Consider the following 21663-nt stretch of genomic DNA (forward strand, 5'->3'; position numbering starts at 1 on the left):
TTCTATGTGATATTATAATCCGAAATGAGCATTTTTAAGTCATCATTCAAGGATCATAACATCAATTTTAGTCATTTAATTGAGATCAAATAAGTAGATGGATGTTCTTTTTGGTAAACAATAAAATTAATCATATGTTAGGTTCCGTTTGTGATTTCTTTTTTTCGTCAAAAATATGCTTCACTTTAAAGTTAAGCAATTTAAAGTGTTTGGTAAAAATAAAATATCCTGATTATTTTAAAACTAGCCTCTAGATTGTTTTTCAAAACTGCTTTAAAAAAAAAGCATAGAGGAGCCTTCAATGAATTTTTTCAAATAAAAATATATCAATTAGTTTATATATATACAGAAATTCTCTTATGTGGACATCCGGACGTTATTATCGTGCGGACGCAGTGTATTTTGTACTACCCCTCTCTGTTTTCCTGCCTGTTTACAATAGGATCCGGACGATAATAACGTGCGGACATCCGGATAAGAGAATAACTATATATATATATATATATATATATATCTCTCTCTCTCTCTCTAGAATTCTGCTGTTTATTATCACTGGGTGTGATTTGGCACTGCGTAACGACAGCATCCGGGTATTTGGTGCGTTGATCAAATAAATGGGGGAGCCATCACTTTTTGATAAAATGATCAACCATCTCCGTGCAACTTCCAAGTACGAGCATTAGTATTCTCTACTTCACCTCTCATTTCTCACTTCTGTCTGCGTTTTGTTGTCGGTCTGAGTCATGCGTGCAAGGTGTTCGACAAAATGCCTCAAAGAGGCCGAGGCTGAGGCTGAGGCAGGGCAGGGAGCCAAGGGCAACTAGGAAAAGTTGTTTTCTTTTTATAGAATCTTCAATCTCAATTGAGATAATGCCTGCATTTCTTACTGTCTTTCATATATTCAATTACTACCATTTGGAATTGATGAATTGTATCCAAATTCTCTCTGTTGTCCCTTGGACAGTTCTTTTCTTCTTTATAAAGTATAAATTCAAGTATGTGGTAATATCTTGAAACCTTTGGTGTAGGTGTAGATGGTAGTATCTTTTATAAAATTTCATGAACTAAGTTAAATTACCATATCCATATGAAATTTTGATTGATGCAGTAGGATTTAGGCAGTTCTTGATTGTGGGGTTTCCCTAGGAAGCCTCTTGTCTAATCAACTTTACTTTGTTACGTTTGTACCACTCCAGTCTCCTTATGTTTATTGTCTGTGATATAAGGTATTATACTGGTTATCCAAAGGATCTGGGGCCATCAAGGATCATCCATTTTACATCAGAACGTGAGTTTGTGCAGCTCCTTCACGAAGGCTATCCCGTGGTTGTTGCATTTACCCTCAGGTCATCTAGAGTTGGTCTCCACCATTTTTTATTTTTTATTTTATTCCTTTACTCTTCAATTGAAAGTCTAAATGCTCGCTTTGGATAATGCAGGTGTAATCTCACAAAGCATCTTGATAGCGTATTGGAGGAAGCTGCAGCCGAGTTTCATCCGCATGTAAAATTTATGCGTGTAAGTTATGTTTAAATGATGTCTTAACAAGCATTAGTTAAGTTTTAGAAAATAAATACTACTGTCAATTTCTAATAAAATATATTTTTGCTTAAAATTATGAATTTTAAAATATGTTGATGCACACTAGTATGATCCTTCTGCAAGCATATATTAAGCAACATATATGTGAATTAAAAGCCATGTCTTTACCCTTGGCACTAGGGCCCATTTGCATTATTGGCATTCTTCCTAAACAGGGAGGTCTTGTGTTTAAAGTAGAGAGCTAGCCCCTGTTGGTGTAGCTCAGCCACCCTTAAAAGAGCAATCTCTTTGATGAATGCATGATTTCCTGATTTTTGAGCCAACTTTCACATAATTTTATGTTCATCTTCCCTTAGAACCTCCTAATATTCTATGATATAATTTTTTTTTTCTTGCTCTGGCATATTTCAGGTTGAATGCCCAAAATATCCTGGATTTTGTATTACGCGGCAGAGGAAGGAATATCCATTTATAGAAATATTTCATAGTCCCCAACAAGTAAGACAGAATCTTTTTCTTATTCCAGTCATGTTTTAACTGTAACCTGTGGAGCTTATCATAGTTGAAGTAGTTTGCATTATTTTTTATGCGAACATCCTGCACTTGAAAGAACCTACTACTACTTAATTTTGCTTGTACTTCGGAAAATATTCTGTATTTTCTTTTCAACTATTGTTGATAATGACTTTGACTGTCATGCCTAAAGATAGAATCAGTTGTTGTGGGGCTCGGATTTTACCTCTCTTACTCCAGTTAAATCTTTGAAGATTCCTACGTGGACAGTGGCTGCTGGGCAGCTCATATATCTTGGTTTATATAGTTTCTGAGAAAGTGTTGCAAAAGAAGAAGAAAAAAAGAGGAAGATAATAGGAAATGAAACAATATTTTCTCTCTCACTGTTTTATTTATTTATTCTTTTTTTACATTGAACTAGAAGCAATTTGCCTTCAGCATTTGAAACAATTCTTGGTTTTTTTGAACGTTGAACTAGAAGCAAGTTGCCTTAAGAATTTGAAACAATTCTTGATGGAATGTAAAATGATCAGAGTTGTGTGATGACATTTGGTTTTTTATTGTAGTTTGTTATGGCCAATCTGTTTCATGATGTTACCATTTTTAGGCTGAATTTGTGCCCAGCAGGAAGACTAGTGAAAGTAGTGACTCTCTTTCCATGACATGCTTTGTAGACAGGCTGATGGTTTTCGTTTGTCCTAGTTGATAACTCCTTGAAATTAAGCCCCTTAGGCACTATGCCACTGCTCATCTTTCAGCTTATTGAAAATCTTTCTGGTGCAGACACTGAACCAGGGAAGGGTTGCTGATCCAAATATTACAAAGTACGCTGTGAAAGTTATACCTGTAAGTTTCCAAGCTTGCTTACAAATTATGATGTTATTATCCTAAGAGGTGGACCTTCTCTATCATATTTTGACCTGATTTGATCACTCTGTAATTTAGCGAGGTCCATGAATAGCCAATTCCATTCTTATGTATTCATGCAGAGATTCAGCATCTTTTTTGTTCCCCCTCCTTTATGGAAACTATAGATTCAGTGTCTGAGAATGATAATTTCTCCAAACTAATGTATTGTCTGTTTTGTTGTATCTGCACGTGTCCAGTTCAATTACGACACTAGTGCCTATGGATTTAGAGAATTTTTCAAGCGCCATGGAATACAGGTTTCAAATCCACAGTGAAAATCTTGTGAGGAATGAGTTCCAGTTTGCGATTGAATTAAATTTGGTTGGTTGGAAGATCAGATTATAATTCTATATAATGTAAGAAACCTGGGCCTATTTGTAATGGTTTGACATCTTTGAACAAAGGCTAAAGTTTTTGTTTGTTCGATTATTCAACAAGTATGTAATGTCTGTTAGATCTTCTTTGGGTTTGTTACACGTTTTCTTTACAATTCCGTTCCGTTAGGTCTTTATAAAATAGTTCAGTGTTAATAGCATGCTCAGAAAATTAGGTGGAAGTCTGGTTATTTCTAACAAGAAATCTCTAGCCTTAATTCCACCTTTGGAGAAACGCCTACTTATGTTCATCTCATTACATTAAACCTTGCATCATTACATTGTCGTTTGAATTGGTCAAGGATACGCCCGTCCCCTTTCACCCGAGTTCTATCCCCTCCCCGGTGCTTCATTGGTGCATCCCCAATGACCTCAGTATTAGGTCTCTTGAGCTTCCCTCGTTCTGGGCCTGCCCTAGTAGTTGTTTGCCTTTGGGCTTAATGAACATTCATTCAGGTTTAAAAAAAGGAAACAAATTGAGAAGTCACATTTGCTGTATGCATTTTTTATTATCAACTAATCTACGAAATAAAATTAAAAAAAAAAAAATTCTCCCTCTAGTAGAATCCAGGAAAAACACGTTTTCCTTTGGACCGAACCTTAAAGTAGAATTGGATCTATTGTTTTATGAAAGAAGATTGTAGATGTTTTGACCTTAGGCTAAATTTCCCAATTATTTTATTTAGAGAATGGTTTGGTAAGCTTGGCTTAGAAAGAATTTCTTTCAAGGGATGTGGATGTGTTGATGCTTCATGTTGTTTGAAGCTCTAGACGTTTCTATTGGCAACGACAAATAATTGCAGAAGTTTAGAAGGAAACAAAAGGTCTATATTGAAAGTGGTTTAGTTGAGATTATGATTTTGCAACAAGACAACAAATAGAATAAAACAATATGATATTATCCAGATTCCATATGATCGATTCAATATCAGGAGATTGACATTTTGCTGGATTTGGTGGCCTCGTACGACGCATTGCATACCTAAAACGACAATATCTACACAATGCAGTTGGGGACTCTTGGGAGAGAACTCCTTCCCCTCTCCTCTTTCATCAATCGAAAGTTTTTTGTTTTGTTTTTATACAAGTGATATTGGGAAAAGGGTAATCAAACCTAGGACCTCGGATGGAGGGGTAAATGCTCTTAACTTAACGATTTGAGCTACAAGCTCCTCTCAAAATCAAAAGTTTGTTACCCTTTCTTGTATGAGATGAATTCTTTGGATGCAATATATAAAAAGAGTGTTGTGGTAAGGACTTAATCTATGTATGACCATCGGATACGAATAAATCTCATAAATCTTTACAATAAGACTATCATTCCACAATAATTTTTAAGCAATCGTATCGTGCACCACCTCGGGATATACAATTCCTTTCAGTTGAAAGGTACCTCAAATAACACTATCTTATCCAAATAATGTCCAAGCCTATGTGTTTGGATGCGGTAAAATAACTCGGGATTTTAATAAAAGTCGGGATTTGGAGCGTGGAAAAGGGAAAGTTGACATTTTTAATTTTTGCTATTTTGTTGAAACATTGGTTGGGATGATTAGCTTCATTTTTTTTTCAATTACGTGATTTATGCTTTTTTAAATTAGACAAGCTACAGTTGCAATTCTTTACATTAGTAACAATTGAGGTATGTGCTGTTAGACATTTTCATACATCTCAAGTCTTTCTAATTATATATATAATAATAATGTGTTGAACCATGCTAATTATTCCCATCAGATTTTATATACAAGACTGTTGTAAAAAAAAAAAAAAAAAAAAGTTCTTGCGTAAATTCTAATTATGTGATGACTATCCAAACAAGTAAAAATTGTAATTTCTGTCATTTCTTAAATTCTGCATATATGAATCCAAATGCTGAAATTTGCAATTGACGAAATTTTTAAATGATGTAATTGGAAATTCCGTCATTTACAATTTCCATGAAAATTAGAATTACTTCATCCAAACACACCAACAAACTTCAACATAGACTTGATCGTGACTTATAACCGAGCTATAAAGGCCTCAAAATTCTAATTAAAACAAGAATGTTGTGAAATAGACAGAATGCGAGAGCACAACGAAATATGAGAGTGAAAGATCCAATTAGATGAAGGGAAAGTCCAAATAGCCTCCACATTTGGTGTTGCCGGCCATCCATATTTACAACAAAGTGCCATTTTTTCCGTACTTCACTCTCCAGGTCTCCTACAGTAATCTTCACTTTACATTCAGTCAATTCAATAGCCTCCACATTTGGTGTCTTGGGGCATCCAAATTTACAACGAAGAACAGAAAAAAATTGTTCAAAATCTACACAATTCAAAAGAAACTTTTATTTTTTTGTTTATGCCAATACGCACTCTGTTCACATTACATTTTAATAGTTTGTCTCATGCAGCAAAAACTTTAGGGCCAGCTTCGACCATTGTGGTTGGAACTTGGAGATCAATTGTTGACTTGTTTGGATGTTCCCTTTGCCTTTTACGGCTGTCAAAGCGATTATTCCAGTGAAAGCAAACTGCGAAAATGGCTTATAATACAAAATAAATAAATAACTTTTTAGAAAGTTCTAGACTTTTGTTTTTTGGTTTTTTGTTGTTGCCAAAAATGAAGAGAGGGAGGGAGTTTACATACACATTGTCAAAAGTGTCATGTGGGGGTTCAAACCTAAGACCACTAGTCTACAAGTCAAGATTTTTTTCCCCTTATCATCAAACTTTAGGTTTTCATTCTTATTTACTCTAACTTTTAATTATAAAATACTGATTGTAATTTATAAGATTTGATTAAGCGGCACCTCTATATTTGACCAATTATTTGCAACTTTATCATCCCCTTTAAGACTTTTAACGTTTCTCTAATGTATCTCATTTTCTTATATATGTTGACTTATAACGAAGCTTTTTGATGTCTAGAAAACTTTAATTTTCAAGTTTAATGAAGGGTTTTTAACTGTAGACGTCCCTGAACTTTGCCTCGAGTTGCAATTGGGTCCGTGAAGTATTTTTTTTTAAGGCAATTACATCCTTTAACTCTGACAAGTAGTTCCAATTGGGTCCTGTCGTAACAGAATCCGTCGAGTTTGACTGTGTGAATGGCACGTGCTCTTGTTGTGAGGGGTATGAGTTTTCATCGTTTTGAGCGAAACATAATCCAATTTGGGGCTAGGAGAGAGGGGGAAAGCGATTTCGATCTTCCATACTAGTGAACCAAGCCTTCCGTCAAACATTGGAGTTCAATTTGCTGCAGCAGTGACTAAGCCAGTGTTGAGTGAGTGAGAATTTTTGTGTGTAAGCTTCGAAATTTGGGGTTGATTGGGGGTACAATTAAGGGTTAAGGTTTCATTTTGGGGATACTTGGGTTTTTCGTCCTTTTGGCTGATTGTGATGGAAGAGTCTGATTTTCGTTGGGTGGTGGTGCTCTTAAATACAATAAGTGATTATGCATGTTTGAAAATGGATGAGTTGGTTTTGTTTTCATCAGTGCGGTCCATACTAGCAATTCCTTATGCCCAGGTTTCTACACTAGTAATTCCTTCCTATATCCTGCCCATTTCCTACCCATTTCTACACAATGCCCATGCCATCAAAAGCTTTTGAAGAGGATATATAACATTATGCCCATTTCCTGCCCATTTCGACAGGTTCAGATCCGTCCATGAAGTCCGGCGTTTAATTTCCAACCCACACTCGCAGTAACAACGGCTGCAATTTGAGTCTGTCAAACTCTCTGACATTTTACCTTAGGGTGTGATTTGGGATACTCAGAACCCTATGGTTTCTTCATTTTGAGGATTTCTCTTATTGAGGGATTATCAAGCGAAGGAGAACTCAAAGGGATGCTTTTACCCCTCATTTTGACGGACAAATTGACAAAATTGAATGGCAGGACCCAATTGGAACTACTTTGTCGAGTTAAAGGATGTAATTCCCATTTCTCCATTTCTTTTTTTTTTATTTTCTTCGTCAAGCCAATATAGGTTTCAGTCGAACAAAAATACCTGAAGATAAAGCTTAACACGCTGATGTTCCATATACCAAGCAATTAGCAAGAGTTGTTCCTTACAATCAACAACAACTACTTCTTTTCATTTGGGTCTACCACACATCACGTTATTTCAGATCAATCAAACTGGAAATAATTTAGTTATTTAATTATCACCACAAACATTTTAATACTTTTATCGAAAACATTGTGCGCAATCCGGTCAAATAATGGTATTTGGATACTTAAGTATGTTATTCATCTCCTCGAGGAGGTAAACATAAGATTACAGTGTGTACATAATAAAAAAGATAATTAATCCGTAATAAGCAGAACAAGTCAATCATGCATCATAAGAATGTAATTTCCTAATTACCACACAATTCACGCCTACATTTCTTCTCAAGTTGATATCTCGCATACCCAAATTGCCAAATAAACTGTAAAACACTCTGCTATGAAGACTACCATGGTAAGAGTATCAGTCAGTTGGCCTTCAGTCTTTACAAATGAAACATTAATTATTTCAGTCTACAACTTCTCGTTGGTGAGTAAAGGGTTTCCAAGAGGCTTCACCAATTGTGGACTGATAAATCTCATTATTGATGATGAGAGACGCCAATGAATCATGTACCTCTTAGATCTTCTCTTTGTGGAGATCGACTTCCATTTCGACGGGAGGAGCTTGTTGGCTATTTTGTTGATACTTGGTAAGTGTTATGAGGAATTAATATTGATAATGAGAGGATGAAAGATTGCTTCAAGGCACGTAACTTTACGCTATCTTTTAGAATTTAATTGCCCCCACAACTTGTGTGCAAAAGGGAAATGCAATGAAGCCCAACCTATAGCCTGTGTTGTTTTTCAATGAGTTTCATACCCAAAGACAAACCCCAAATACAATTGCAATTGACAAAGATGCTCAAGAATCCTCTTCTATTTATAGAGGAGTGTGTGTGTGTTTTTTTTGAATTCATGTATCTCTTGGATTACATATCTTTATCAAGAGGTACCACTTTCTGACACATATTTTGTGTAAGTATGTGTCTTTTAGTTTAAATTAATGTATCTGAAATAAAGTAATTTGGGATCAAGAGACACCTCCCAAAACTCAAAAGGTACGTGAAAATCATTTTTGGCGACAAACCGATTTGGTCGTTCTGTCACGACCGGTCAGTTGCTTTATTTGAGTGATCAAATATGAAATCCTTGCCTATATCCGACCATAGTCTGCATCTTTATTTTGAAAAACCTCCAACAGAGCTCCGGTGGTGGTAGGTTGGTGTCGTTTTCCGTCCATGAATGGGAATGGCACTAATACCAAATAACATGTACTTGGAAGGTAAAATGACACATTTCATAACATGCCCTAGTTGAGCTAGGCACCATTGATAAGGCCATTATGTCATACAACTAGAAGTAGATGGTATTACCATAAATAACGTGGTCCAATGGGGTATGTACTGTTAGTAATTTTATTGCCATTTTATATGATGATCCCATTAACCAACCTACACAAAATAATCGCGTGCACCTAACACATGTACAATTCATACTAGATAACATGGGAGCATATAGGCCAATGAGCCCGCGACATTGATTTGTTGTGAGTGAGCATTACCACAACATTAATCACAGTAGATAAATGTGAGCTACTACGCACATCTTAAACATTAAATTCATCTAACGCCATTTAATTTAGTACCAACGCTCACCGCCAATTAAGGTATAAGAAAAAGAAGAGAAAGTAAAATGGATAAAAAAAATATATTGTAAGTGCCTAGCAAGCCCTTTGGTGTTCCCTTTTTTTTTCTTGGTATGTTGTTGTGTTATTTGAATATTATGAGAGGCGCAAAAACAAGAAGCCATGGGTTAATTTGGAACGTTGGTCGCAACAAGAGTTTTTCATTTCCTTTCATGAACAGTGTGCTGTGCGCGATGAAAATGAAACAAATGCGTCGGCAGCCGAACAAACAAAGCAGAACACGCTACGCTTTCCGTTTGGATAGCTTTCCAATGACCAACGAACAACTATTAACCGTCATTATTTATTGTGATTGGCTTCTTTTTATTTTATTTTCCTTCTTCTTCTTCTTTTAATTGGGAAAATAATAACAAATTAATGTTTTTTATATATTTAAATTTATCCTAATATTAGGAAAAACAATTTGAGGTTTGTTTTTGTCTACTCATAGTTTCCTGAATTACATTAACAAAAATCATTAATTTAAACAAATCAACGCCTATAAAAACCCCTTTATTTTTCCCTGCGACAGTCCATCTCTCAGTTTCCGCCACTTCCTCTATTTCTCTTCATTACATATTCTTTTACAAAACAAAACCAGCACCTCTCTCTCTCCACACCATCTCTGCCTCTGCAAAATTTAAAATGGTATGTATCTCTCTCTCTGTTTCTCTCTGTTTCTCTCTGTAACACAGTGAGCCAGTGGCTCAAATGGTATTTATTGGTATGTATCTATTTTGGAATGATTTCCTAGTTGGTATTTATATGCATGTATTTCTTGATTGATTTCATATTTCTGGGTGCCCAATTGGGAGAAGTTCTTGCAGATCAAATCAAACCCGCTAATGGGTTTTGTTTCCTCTTACTTATTCTAAGTCACAGTATCTATTTCATCATCTTCATCAACCATGGTATTCAAAACAGTTTTCTAAAACTTTAGCTGTTTTCCCACTCAGGAAAAGCGGTATTCAGAAGACAAAAAGCAGTTTTTATTTTGTTTGCAGGCTTGCAGCAGCACCTGCTATTGAATATTTAATTATTATATCTGCTGGGCTGTTTGATTGGAGCCTCGGCCAGCCTCTACTAACGTTTGTTAATTTTATATATATATATATATATATATATATATATATATATATATATATATATATATATATATTGTATTGTTTTGTGTGCAAAGAGAAATGGAAATTGCTTTGCGATGGTGGCAGGCATGGCATCTTTTTATTTTCTTATTTTCTTTCTTTTAATGACCATTTCTTCAACGCTAAGCTAGCTGCTGGCAAATGTGGGTTAGGCCACTCGGCACAGCAGTGTGCTCGTTCCCTTGCATCCGAGTTGGATCCCTTCTCTCAGATTAGAATAGTTTAAATAGAAATAAATAAAAAAGAAGAGAGCTTCTATAATATGCCCTGTTTCTAAATGGAGCAAATGCTAAGTTTCAATTCAATCCTTATTTTTTAATTTGATGTGATTTTTGCTTCTTCTTTTTTTTTTTTTTCCTTTTCAAGTAAGCTACGCTTCCTATTAAAGTTCCGGGTAAATTACAAAATGGTATTCCCTATATTTTAATAGGAAAATAAAAAAAATAAAAAAACTTACTTCCCACGCAACTATGTGCTAGTTGTTGCAAACGTAGGACATAGTGCAACTTTATTTATTTATTTATTTATTAATTTTGCAGTCAAACATGATACAAAATAGGAAGAAAAAAAACATTTTTTTCCTATAAGTTTGAATTATCCTTTTGCATTTAACTTGAAAAAGTATTTTATTCTGTCTTTTTTGAAATGGAAAATTGTCATTTGGCAAGGAATCTCAAGTCTGGGGCCAAAAATGGTCCCTTTTGATTTTTTTTAATTTAATTTATTTAATTATAAATTTTATAGTGTTCCTTTCGAGGTTTTCAAGTTGGATTTGTGAGAATAATTCCAAATATTGGGGAATGATTCGGTGCGGTGCAGGTCACGACAGATGAGGAGGAGAAGACCAGAGTTATTTTTTTGACGAAGCCATTGTCATTAGACGGGGATTCGGAGGTTGATTATAGAGCTCCTAATGTAATTAAGCGCGTCCTAAGTCTGTTTAAAAATGTACGGCCAGGATCAGATCTCTCTCGCTTCCAGGCAAGTCTAGTGCTTCTTTCATAACTTTAGGTTTTATCATTTCTGTCGCATCCTCAAATTACATTTTACAAACCTCATCAAAAATATGACTCACTGGACCCACTGCTGTGGTAGGTCCTATTTTTATAAAAAAATAAAAAAATTATTGTACGGTACTGAAATATGATCACATTGTATAAAACGGCATGAATAATATCTTCAATTTTATACAATGTAGCCCTACTTCAATATCATACCATACTATAATTACTCGAAAAAATTGTGGTTAAAAAGTGAATGGTATGTAGCATTACTCCACACTTTCACATTTTTAGGAGTTTCTTTCATTTTCTTTTTCTTTTATTTCCATACTTTTATATGTTCACACCTGGTTTTTTATGAATATCTGTGGTCATTACATAAAAAGACAAAATGGACTATCATGCATGAGCCGGCCGTACACAAAGCTTTTGTTTTTATCGTCCAGTCTGGTCCTACTTATTTACATGGTTACAAATTACAATTTCTAACTGCTACTGTACTCAGTTGTGTTTGGGAGTGCATCCGAAATGGTTAAAAGCGCATCGCTTTTGGTAGTGTTTGGCGGAGAGTCTTATCGGTGCTTCTGCACCACAAAAGCGCTGTTTAAAGAAGCACCTAGTCTGTGCTTTTTCAGGAATCATATTTTTAATAGGCTTTTTATCACAAAACATCCTTGACGTTTACGAAACTATCAGATTGCATCCTTAAAGTTTTTTTGTATCACTCATGGTCCCTAACGTTAATATGAGTGCTCTTAAATAGTCCATCTGTCAAAAAAACAGTTAAATCCAAGGATATAATCGTCAAATCAATCAAAAATTGTAAAAAATATATATTTTATTTCCTTCCTCTCTCTTTCTTTCTTCTTCTTCTTTCTCTCCGCCAGATATCTATTCTTCTTCTTTCTTCTCTCTCCCAGAGTTCACTCTTCTCTCTCTCTCTCCCGCTTTTTGGCATGAATAATGAATGCATCCATCTCCTTTTTCTCAAAAAATCCCCAGTGCAAGCCCATTCTGCATAAATGGGGTTTAACCATTTCTTCCAAAACTGCCCCTTTTTCCTCTGACTCGCAAGCACTCTGTCTTCTACAGTGCAGCCCCTCTCTTCCTCTCATTTCTTGTCTCTCAAACTTTGTCTTCTCAGGCCATCACAAAGGTTTTGAAAACCTGTCTCTCTCATTCGCTCTTTGGTCTGCCTTCTCGGAGCTCCACTCAGTGCAAGAGAGGGTGCTGAGTTTCTGCAATTTTCTTTGCAAAGTATCCGAGAAAGAGGAGGAGAGCTTGCTGAAAATATTCACACAAGTCGAAAGGATTCATATTGTGAACACCTTTTTCATGCATTTCTTGAATTTTTTTGCGTTTCAATGTTAAAATATAATGGGTTGTTAACCCCGATTTAAATGATTGATGGGTTTTGAAAATCTGTATAAAATATTTCTTGGTCTGGGTGGAATAAGTACTGCATTTGTGTTTTGATATTCTGAATGCATCATTGAAGCAACCATTGATTTTCTTAGATAGCATTTTGTAATAGTTGACCGCTGCTAGGAAAGAAGAAAAAGGAGAGAGTGATAGAGGATAGGGGAAAAAAAGAGAAATAGAGAGAGAAGAGATAAGGAATCTGGCGGAGAGAAAGAAGAAGAAAAATGAAAGAGAAAATGGAAGGAAAAACAAATATATACATATATATATATATATTTATAATTTTGGATTGATTTGACGATTATATCCCTAGATTTAACAGTTTTTTTGACAGGGGGACTATTTAAGAGCACCTATATTAACGTTAGGGACCATGAGTGATACAAAAAAACTTTAAGGATGCAATCTGATAGTTTCGCAAACGTCAGGGACGTTTTGTGATAAAAAGCCTTTTTAATAAAAATTCCGACGTTCTTCTAATAGAAGTACTTCCCAAAAAAAGGTTTATCAGTGGAAGTGCTTTTTACAGAAACAGGCCCAAAAGGGTTTCTGCAACTGGATCACTTATACAAATGCTTTTTATGAGATTTTACATGTGAAAATTAATACATTAATACAAAAGGTAGTCCCAATTAAAAAAATTTCCGTGTGGACCAGAATAATTTTTCAAAAAGAAGTTTTATTTTTATTTTTATTTTCTACAATGAAACTCCCAGGATGAGTTTTCAACTTTTCTATAAATTTTTATGAGAAATTCGTCTCTAAAATAAAATTACCTTAAAAACATTGATATGCTTCCCAGTACACGTTCGAATTCAGCATGCTGCACATATGCAATTATAAACGGAATATTGTTGACAATTGTTTTCAATCACCATCTAACATTGGAATTCCTGTAACATTTACAACAACTAATTTAGGATCATCTTCAATTTGAATTGCTTTGAAGCAATTCGAAACGAGCCACGTGGTGTATCAAATACATACAATAATTTCTCCAATCAAGGGCCTTAATAAATTCCTAGGAGCAGCGTTGAGGAGATCCAAGTAAAGAAACACAACTTTGGAAAGTCCTAAACCAATTTTATGTTCTCTTTGCTGTATGGAACAAAACAACCTTGACATAAAAAACTATATATGCATACCATTCTCTTCAATCTTGCATGTGCTTACATACAATTTACAAAGAATAACATATTTGCATTTGTGAATCTTCTTGCAGTTCTGTTGAAAAACTAAATATCACACAGTAGTGTATTCTTGATTGTATTTGGTGGTCAATGGTAATTGATCTTGTTACTTGTTTTGCAAGTTCAGCTGTCACCTCTTTTTAACATACCAAAGTCACACCTCCAGTGTTTCGGTGAATCGGTGTATTGCATTGGTAATGATCTGTTAGGGAGGTGCAACAAAGGGGAAAGTCCCCAAGATAGGTTCACAGCCGTCGTATCATGGAGCATTTCTATTTTGCGTCCTATGATCTTCGGAATTGCTCCTTACAACCCCATTCTTGGAGAAACTCATCATGTTTCAAGGGGGAATCTCAATGTTCTACTTGAGCAGGTACTTGTATTTCTGTTTTCTGCTGAACCTTTGCTCGTAAATGGTTGCCTTATGATTATCTTAGCCTCCAATTTATGCTGCCATGCTGGCCAAACTTGAACATGATCTCGCTATTACCTGACGAGTGGCGAGTTGGTGGATCTTTTATGCATACGTTGCCTAATGTGGTTGCTTTTTGGGTTGCATACTTGCAGGTTTCACATCACCCACCAGTTACTGCCCTTCATGCAACTGATGAAAAAGAAAACCTTGAAATGATATGGTGTCAACATCCTACTCCCCAATTCTATGGTACCTCTACTTCTTACTTTTCATAATAATGATTAATCTAGTAGAATAAATACTGGTTTGCTGGTTACCATAGCCGTTACATATTTAGCAAACCAAATGTAAAATGTCACTATAAAAAAAATTGTAAAGCTTGAACTTTTGTTAATTTGTTTGTACTGCGAAAAAAAGAAAAAAATAGCTATTACTCACAATCATCCAGATTGTTTACTTGTTTGTTTCTATTTGAAAAAAAATAGCACAGTCACCAATCATATGCATCAAGTCTTTCCTCTCTGTCTCTAGTCTTGTTTTTGCGATCTTTGTCGGAAAATGAAAGTCAAAGATCCTTCAAACACCTGAAATTTTGTCATATCTAAGAAATTTTTACCTTTTGACTCTAATCTGCCATCCAATCTACATAAGCGTTTGCTTTGCTATTTCATTAGTTTTGGATTATCTACCAATTCTGACTGATGGTTAAGATAGTAGTTATCTGCCAGAGCCAGATAAAAAGAATTCGAAGACTTAGATGAAGTAGACCTCTTACAAGGAACCTGTACTCCTTACCGAGTTCTTAGAAAAAAAAAAATTTACTTATTTTTACCGAAGTTCTTAGTTAATACTGACTGTTTAGAGACAGTTTCAATGCTGCTGCTGCTTTTGATGTTCGTATATCTTCCTTTTCCTTTCTGATACTCCTTTGAAAATGTGCTTCGCTTATCTTGACTGTACAGTTCAGATGAAAGTGGTAATTGATTTGATCTGAAAACTATTCTTAGGTACAATACCTCAAAACAACAAAATTTCAGTGTGAAAACCAGAGTAGAGGATGTGATTTCAGTTTCTAACAGTAAGATTAACCGCACTATCAATCCGAAAGGTTCCTTTTATCTTTGGCCCTCAACATGTTATTAGCCTTTATATATTACTATTATATCAGGTTGTCTGTATGTTTTCAAGTCACTCTAATCCTTTACTTTAATACTCATTGGAAGCTCAAAAATCATTTACTTTAATGTTTCAGGCTGTGTATATATTCACTAGTTAAGAACTTCAAACTCACCAACAATATCGAAGATTTCATTCTTGTCATAACTTTTACACACTTTAAGTTCCTCTCTTTAAATCTTCTATTGGGTTTAAATGCCATATTTCTTATCAAGAACCATGCTGCAGGTACTTCAGTGGAAACTGAGGTGCATGGAAAAAGGCAACTGAAGCTCCTGAATCATGGAGAAACATATGAAATCAACTCCCCAAAACTCTTGATCAAATTCTTGCCAATACCTTGGGTTGATTGGGTTGGTGAAAATAGAATCCGGTGTCATGAGACTGGCCTTGAAGCTGAGTTATATTATGGAAGCAGCTCATTTTTTGGGCTTAGGGGAAATCATAGAACAGTTAAGGGAAAGATCTTTGACTCAACGTCGTTCGAGCTTCTTTATGAGATAGATGGTCAGTGGGATAGGTAATTCAAGGGTCCATGAAAGGATTATCTTCTTCTTCTTTAAACTGCTGCTATGTGCATAAAGATTAACAGTGGTTTGATTTCATACATTTGAAAAAGCAACAAAAAGAAAAAAGGAAACCGTTGATTACTTACAAGTTACACCTTGATGCTACAGGGACAAGGTTTCTTAACAATCTTTAACAAATAACAAGTAAAATGGTTCTCTCATATTATCTAACAACTTTTCTCCTGACCATATTCATGTTTAGCCTTGAAAAATTCTGTTGACGTTTAACACATCCATATCTGTCTTGTTATAATGCTGCATCCTGTATTTGATTGCAGAACTGTCAAAATGAAGGACGTCAGTAGCGGGAAAGAAACAGTTATATACAATGCGAAAGAAGCCATTTCAGGACTGAAAGCTCCGATTGTAACGGATCCAAAGGTAACTAATATCTACCTCGATCTCCAAATCCTTTAACTTGCTTTGCATTAAGTCAATATGTCCTACAGACACTAATTTCTTCTTTAAATGCAAACTGCACATTGGTTTCTCCTCATGCATATAAAGTCTTTGCAATTTATTTGGAGAATTCTTTTCCTTTTTTGTTCTTCTATCACCATTCTTCATGCTTCCCCTTGCTTCTTGGGATCTTGAAGTTTCTCATACTTATGAATGGATTATATGCAATTATACAAAAATTATGTAAAGAATTCATTGAACTTAATTTAGAGAAAGTACTTTCCACATAGGAAAAAAAAGTGAAAGGAGATTCACCCCCTCTTGTAAAAAAAATTAAAAAGTAAAACAAAAATCAATGCAATTACTTTTCTGTGTTTATGTTATCAATTACCTATGATGTAATTTATTTAATTTGAATTAGGGAGTGTGGCCAAGTGAATCAGCTTTAATTTGGGGCATTCTGAGCCAAGCTATTCTTGGGAAAGACTGGAGCAAAGCAAGAGAAGCGAAGAAAGCTGTTGAGGAAAAACAGAGGGAGCTCTTGAGAGAAAGAGAATCAAGAGGGGAAACTTGGGTTCCTAACCATTTTACGGTGACACATAGCAAAGAAGGTGGGTGGGATTGCTCACCTATTCAAAAGTGGGTCCCTCCAGCTCCTATATCTGTACCCTTATAATTAATTTGCATCTTCTTATGTTAGTAGCTAGACCAACCTACCAGTAATGGTAATGTTCTTGTGTCTTGGTTGAGAATTCAGAGTTTCCAAATACAATTAGATGAAGAAATCCACCAAACTGCTTTTGTTGAAAAAAAATGTCTTAAACTTTGCGGTGGCTGCAGTTATGATACTAGTTGAAAGTCCAGAATAAACACAACCATTTATTCTGTCTCCTGCTTCCACCAAAAAAAAAAACTTACCTATATTAAGGATAGCGCAATCCCAAGCCAATCACTTATTGTCATGCATTTTATTTTTCTGACAATGCGTGATAGGCTTGGGATACCACCACAATAGCATCCCCGTTACACATCCAAGTTCTTCTCCTGCTTCCACGAAGAGAATTAAATGAGTTTCCAAACTTCGGTGCCATTTTAAAGAAAATGCAGACCTTTTAAAAAGTTGTCACATTCAACTTGCCAATCTTAAAATGTTTTAATTTATTGGTAGGGACCTAAGAGCATCTCCAACCGATGTGTCAAAAGTGCCACATAGACATTTAACGGCTAGAAATAACATCTCACATGACTCCAACCGATGTGTTAAAGCTTATGTGGAATGAAGGCTGGAGGTTGATATGTTATTTTTGACATCCCAAAAGCAAGATGTCAAATGAATATTTTATTATTTTTTATTTTCTTTTCTTTTTAATTAAAAATAAATCAACACTAAAATGTAATAAAATAATAATTTAATTTGACATATCGGGTGGAGTGTAAAGCTGTGTAAGATGTCAAATTGACACATCAGCCATCAAATTTAAATTTGATGTTTGGTATTTGACATCTCCCTTGGAGATGCTCTAATGGGATCCACAGTAGAACAATGATCTAAGGACTGAACCAAATATGAGACATGCATAGCAGCATAAGGTGGATTCAATTCTGGAATTTTCCTTTTGGATCCAACTAAATAAAATTAGCACTGCAAAAGTTGTAGGTTTTTTTTTTTTTATACTGTGATTTGTAACTTATCTTCTCCAACAAACCAAATGAAAACTTGCAAATTCAAAGGAAAATTTCTGATGAGAGAATTGTCAGAAGAATCATTGATATCTCAAGTTGAGATGTTTCTTATATCACTCTTGGGCAAGAACGAAACCAAAACCAAAACAAAAACAAAGGAGGAGAGAGAAAAGAATGACCAGAAATTCATTTGCTTCACTTCAAAGTTAGATGTCAGCTCACAATGTAATAATAGAATTGAAAGATTCAAAGTGGGAAAAAAGAAGATCAATATCTGATGATCTTCAGTTGCCATCATCTGCTGATATTTCCAAACCAGAAAAACTAAAATCAACAGAGTTTTCCATTTCATTTTCCCACAAGAAAATCCCCATTACATCCATCCCAATATCCTCTAGCAATATCCACCACAAAAAAACCAAGCATGGAGTTTTCTGTTTTTTTTTTTTTTTTTTCTCTTTCTCTCTCTTTCCACTACAACATATACTACTGTACCTGATCAAATTCAAACCCAATCTATTTCACAGCCTCCACATGCATCTCTTGTAAATCTGATTCAGTCCTCCTGTTAAATGATTTCTCGGTAATTGTATCCAAAAGTGGCTTCCATGACCTAGCTCTACAAGACCTTTGAGAGCCATAATCCATCAGAGAGCCCATGTTCTCCTGCTCCATAGAAAACCTGCTAGGACTTCTACCTGGTGAAGATGAAGAGCTCCACACAGGGCTTGAGCAAAACTGGCCCATCATCAAAGGACTAGAAGGAGCCAAAGGAGAAGAATGAGAAGAATTATTGTTAGCCTCACATGAAGACCTCCTGCTTTTTGCTGCTGCTGCAGTGAGCTTTCTGGATATGGAGGCCCAGTCCAAAGGAGAAACATCACTCTGCAATGCTGAGTATGGAAGCAGAAAATAGACCTGCCCTGGTTGAAGCAGAGTGTCCTGCTTTAAGGGCTTGGACCCAGTAGAGAGAAGCTGAGCTGGGGTGCAGACAAAGTGCTTTGTGGGCTTCCCTGTGACTTGACCTACAGAAATTGCATGCTCAAAGTCCTCCACATAGCCATTTAGATGAACCACTCTCACATTTTGAAGTGCAGGTTTTGGTTTGCAAGAAAAGCAAGCACCCATCTTTTTGTGTTTAGAGATGCAGAGAAGAAAGAGAGTGACCTTGCTTGAGAGGGATAATATAATTGGATATATATATGACTAATGGGGATTTAAAGAAGGGAAGACTTTGGGTTGTTTTTTGGCTTTAAATTTACAGCTTTTAGCAGCCCAACTACAAATTGAATTTTATTGAAAAAATCTAGTGGGGGGGGTGTACGAATTGTATTATAATCTTGCACAGTGGAATGTTTCAATTGGATGGGGAAATTATATTATTTTAAGTCATCCACATTGATTTAAACCCAACCGTGAGGAAGGGGCAACCAGCCCCTACCGTGAGTTATGGACCATATTTCATTTTACTGGTGCAAATGCTACTATGCTAGCTTACACATACATACCCTCCTAACAGTCAAGAAAATTGGTAAATTTACTGACCAAATTGGATGGAATTTTGGGTTTCCTTGAAGATTTTCAATTTTGAAATTGAAAATTCTTCACGGTAGTCAAATAAACTTCAACTTCGCAACTGAAATCCCTTTGAGTCAAACTCAAAGACTTCAGTTTGATCTTTTAACAGTCAAGAAAATTGGTAAATTTACTGACCAAATCAGAAGGAATTTTGGGTTTCCTTGAAGATTTTCAGTTTTGAAATTGAAAACTCTTAACGGCAATCAAATAAACTTTGATTTCACAACCAAAATCCCTTTGATTCAAACTCAAAGACTTCGGCTTGATCTTTTAACATTGAAAATTTACGAACAGTTTCACAAAAACCTCTTAAGTTTGATATAAAAAGTTTTCAATTTTGAAATCAATAAATATGACTTCTTCAGGACAATCAAATACGCTACGCACTCACAACCTAAACATCATTCGAGTCAAACTAAAAGACTTCAATCTGATCCACAGATTTGCACATTTATGGACCTCATTCTTGGGATAATTCCATGTGTGTGTGAGTTTTAACTTTTGTAATTCATGATTATAAGTGGTAAATCCATTGACTGAGTTGTTGACCCAGTCAACCAAATGGAAATCACTCACATAGTATTCCATGTAAGTTTTGGTTGGGTCATTGAAAGGTTCATGAAGATTTGCCTTTTTCTGATGACTCATGTGACTTCCTTTGGAAAGTTACCATCTTAATCCGTAGCCGTGGGGCACGGGCATTGGCAGCCTAAAGCTTCCCATTGACCATGGAGGAGAGAGAGAGAGAGAAATTGTATACAATTATAGTGGAGCATTTGCCTTGATTAGGAATTTAGAATTTAGAATTTAGAGGGACCCCCATTTGATTCTATATCTGCATAATGTGACGTGTTACACACTCTCATTTGATGTCACATAATTAAAGATTAACATGATTTTTCCTCTAATTAATCAAACAAGCATCGTTTACTTCAAAAGTTGGTGGGGCTGTCATGTCCAATTGGAGCTTTAAAAATAACTAGCACTACACATAAAGAGATTGGATTATCCATAAACATATTTCTTAATGTTGAAGAGAAGGACTTGCCACTAAACCCAAAGGTTCCAAATTAACACAATTATTGGGAAATAATGTTTTTATTAGTATTAAAAGCAGTTTATTTATTTATTTTTTAAATTTATTTATAATTTGGACCAACATGTCCACAGCTTTTCATTGAGCTCACCCAAAAGTCGAGCTCTGTATGTGTGCGTGTAGTAACATTTGAGATGAGAACCAAACCAATTTTGCTGCAAGAAAACAAATTGGGGATGGTATTCAGGTCAACCATAGGGTTTAGCTCTAACCAATTAAACTTCTGGGAATACTAATAAACAACATTCTATGTCATGGTAAAGAGTAATTGCAGATCATAAGTACAGATTTATAGCCTATATGCATATCATGTACGATTATCGGAGTATCATATATGAGCATACCCCTCCAATTAGGAGTATCGGTGCAACATAGTTTATAGGCCTTGGTGTGAGAGCAAGAATTACTCCTCAAGAAATTATTCCACTGGCACTCTAAACTTGGGAAGTGGAGCCATAATTTATTTTTAAAAAACATGTTTTTCCAATTTTCTATTCATGAACACACATAAATGAAATCATGGCATTTATGGGACTTGATAACGAAGACCTACCAAGACAAACATTTTCTATGCCAATGAACAAAGGCTAGCATCATTCAAGCCACATGGCAGAGCCTACATGATCCCTCACTACTATGCCCATGATGGAGTAATTGTGGATCATAATGAAAATCATTGAACATGGAACTTAAAGCCTAAGACTCGAATTTCTATAAAAGGCCAATTAATCCATCAACACAGAGGGAAAAAAGGGTCAATGTTATTCTAAACTCTACTTCAATCTTCTTATACTCCTACTGACTTACGCGTCAAAGGTTTTTTTTTCTTGTGTGTACCTCCCTCTTCCCTCATTGATGGCAAGCGAAGACGGTCTCATGCTTCTCAACATTGATTACTTGTTGGAGGTTCCAAAATTTTATGC

At 35.4% G+C, this 21663-nt stretch overlaps 3 protein-coding genes across 3 annotated transcripts; 2 read left to right on the plus strand and 1 right to left on the minus strand.

Annotated features, from left to right (window-relative positions):
• The first annotated feature begins 511 nt into the window (after positions 1-511).
• Positions 512-3423, plus strand: LOC110758339 (Thioredoxin superfamily protein). Its single transcript, XM_021960169.2, has 6 exons — positions 512-670; positions 1227-1346; positions 1440-1518; positions 1954-2040; positions 2839-2901; positions 3162-3423. The coding sequence occupies exons 1-6, from the start codon at positions 615-617 to the stop codon at positions 3237-3239; spliced, it is 483 nt and encodes a 160-aa protein (XP_021815861.1). The 5' UTR covers positions 512-614; the 3' UTR covers positions 3240-3423.
• A 6101-nt stretch (positions 3424-9524) lies between these two features.
• On the plus strand, positions 9525-17272 carry ORP4C (OSBP(oxysterol binding protein)-related protein 4C). Its single transcript, XM_021960151.2, has 7 exons — positions 9525-9714; positions 11031-11192; positions 13952-14197; positions 14392-14488; positions 15644-15935; positions 16263-16365; positions 16805-17272. The coding sequence occupies exons 1-7, from the start codon at positions 9712-9714 to the stop codon at positions 17057-17059; spliced, it is 1158 nt and encodes a 385-aa protein (XP_021815843.1). The 5' UTR covers positions 9525-9711; the 3' UTR covers positions 17060-17272.
• A 1119-nt stretch (positions 17273-18391) lies between these two features.
• Positions 18392-19294, minus strand: LOC110758429 (uncharacterized). Its single transcript, XM_021960290.2, has one exon. The coding sequence runs from the start codon at positions 19192-19194 to the stop codon at positions 18583-18585; it is 612 nt and encodes a 203-aa protein (XP_021815982.1). The 5' UTR covers positions 19195-19294; the 3' UTR covers positions 18392-18582.
• Positions 19295-21663: the final 2369 nt, after the last annotated feature.

Source organism: Prunus avium, chromosome 1 (genome assembly GCF_965620075.1).
Source record: "Prunus avium chromosome 1, drPruAviu1.hap1.1, whole genome shotgun sequence".
NCBI lineage: Eukaryota > Viridiplantae > Streptophyta > Magnoliopsida > Rosales > Rosaceae > Prunus > Prunus avium.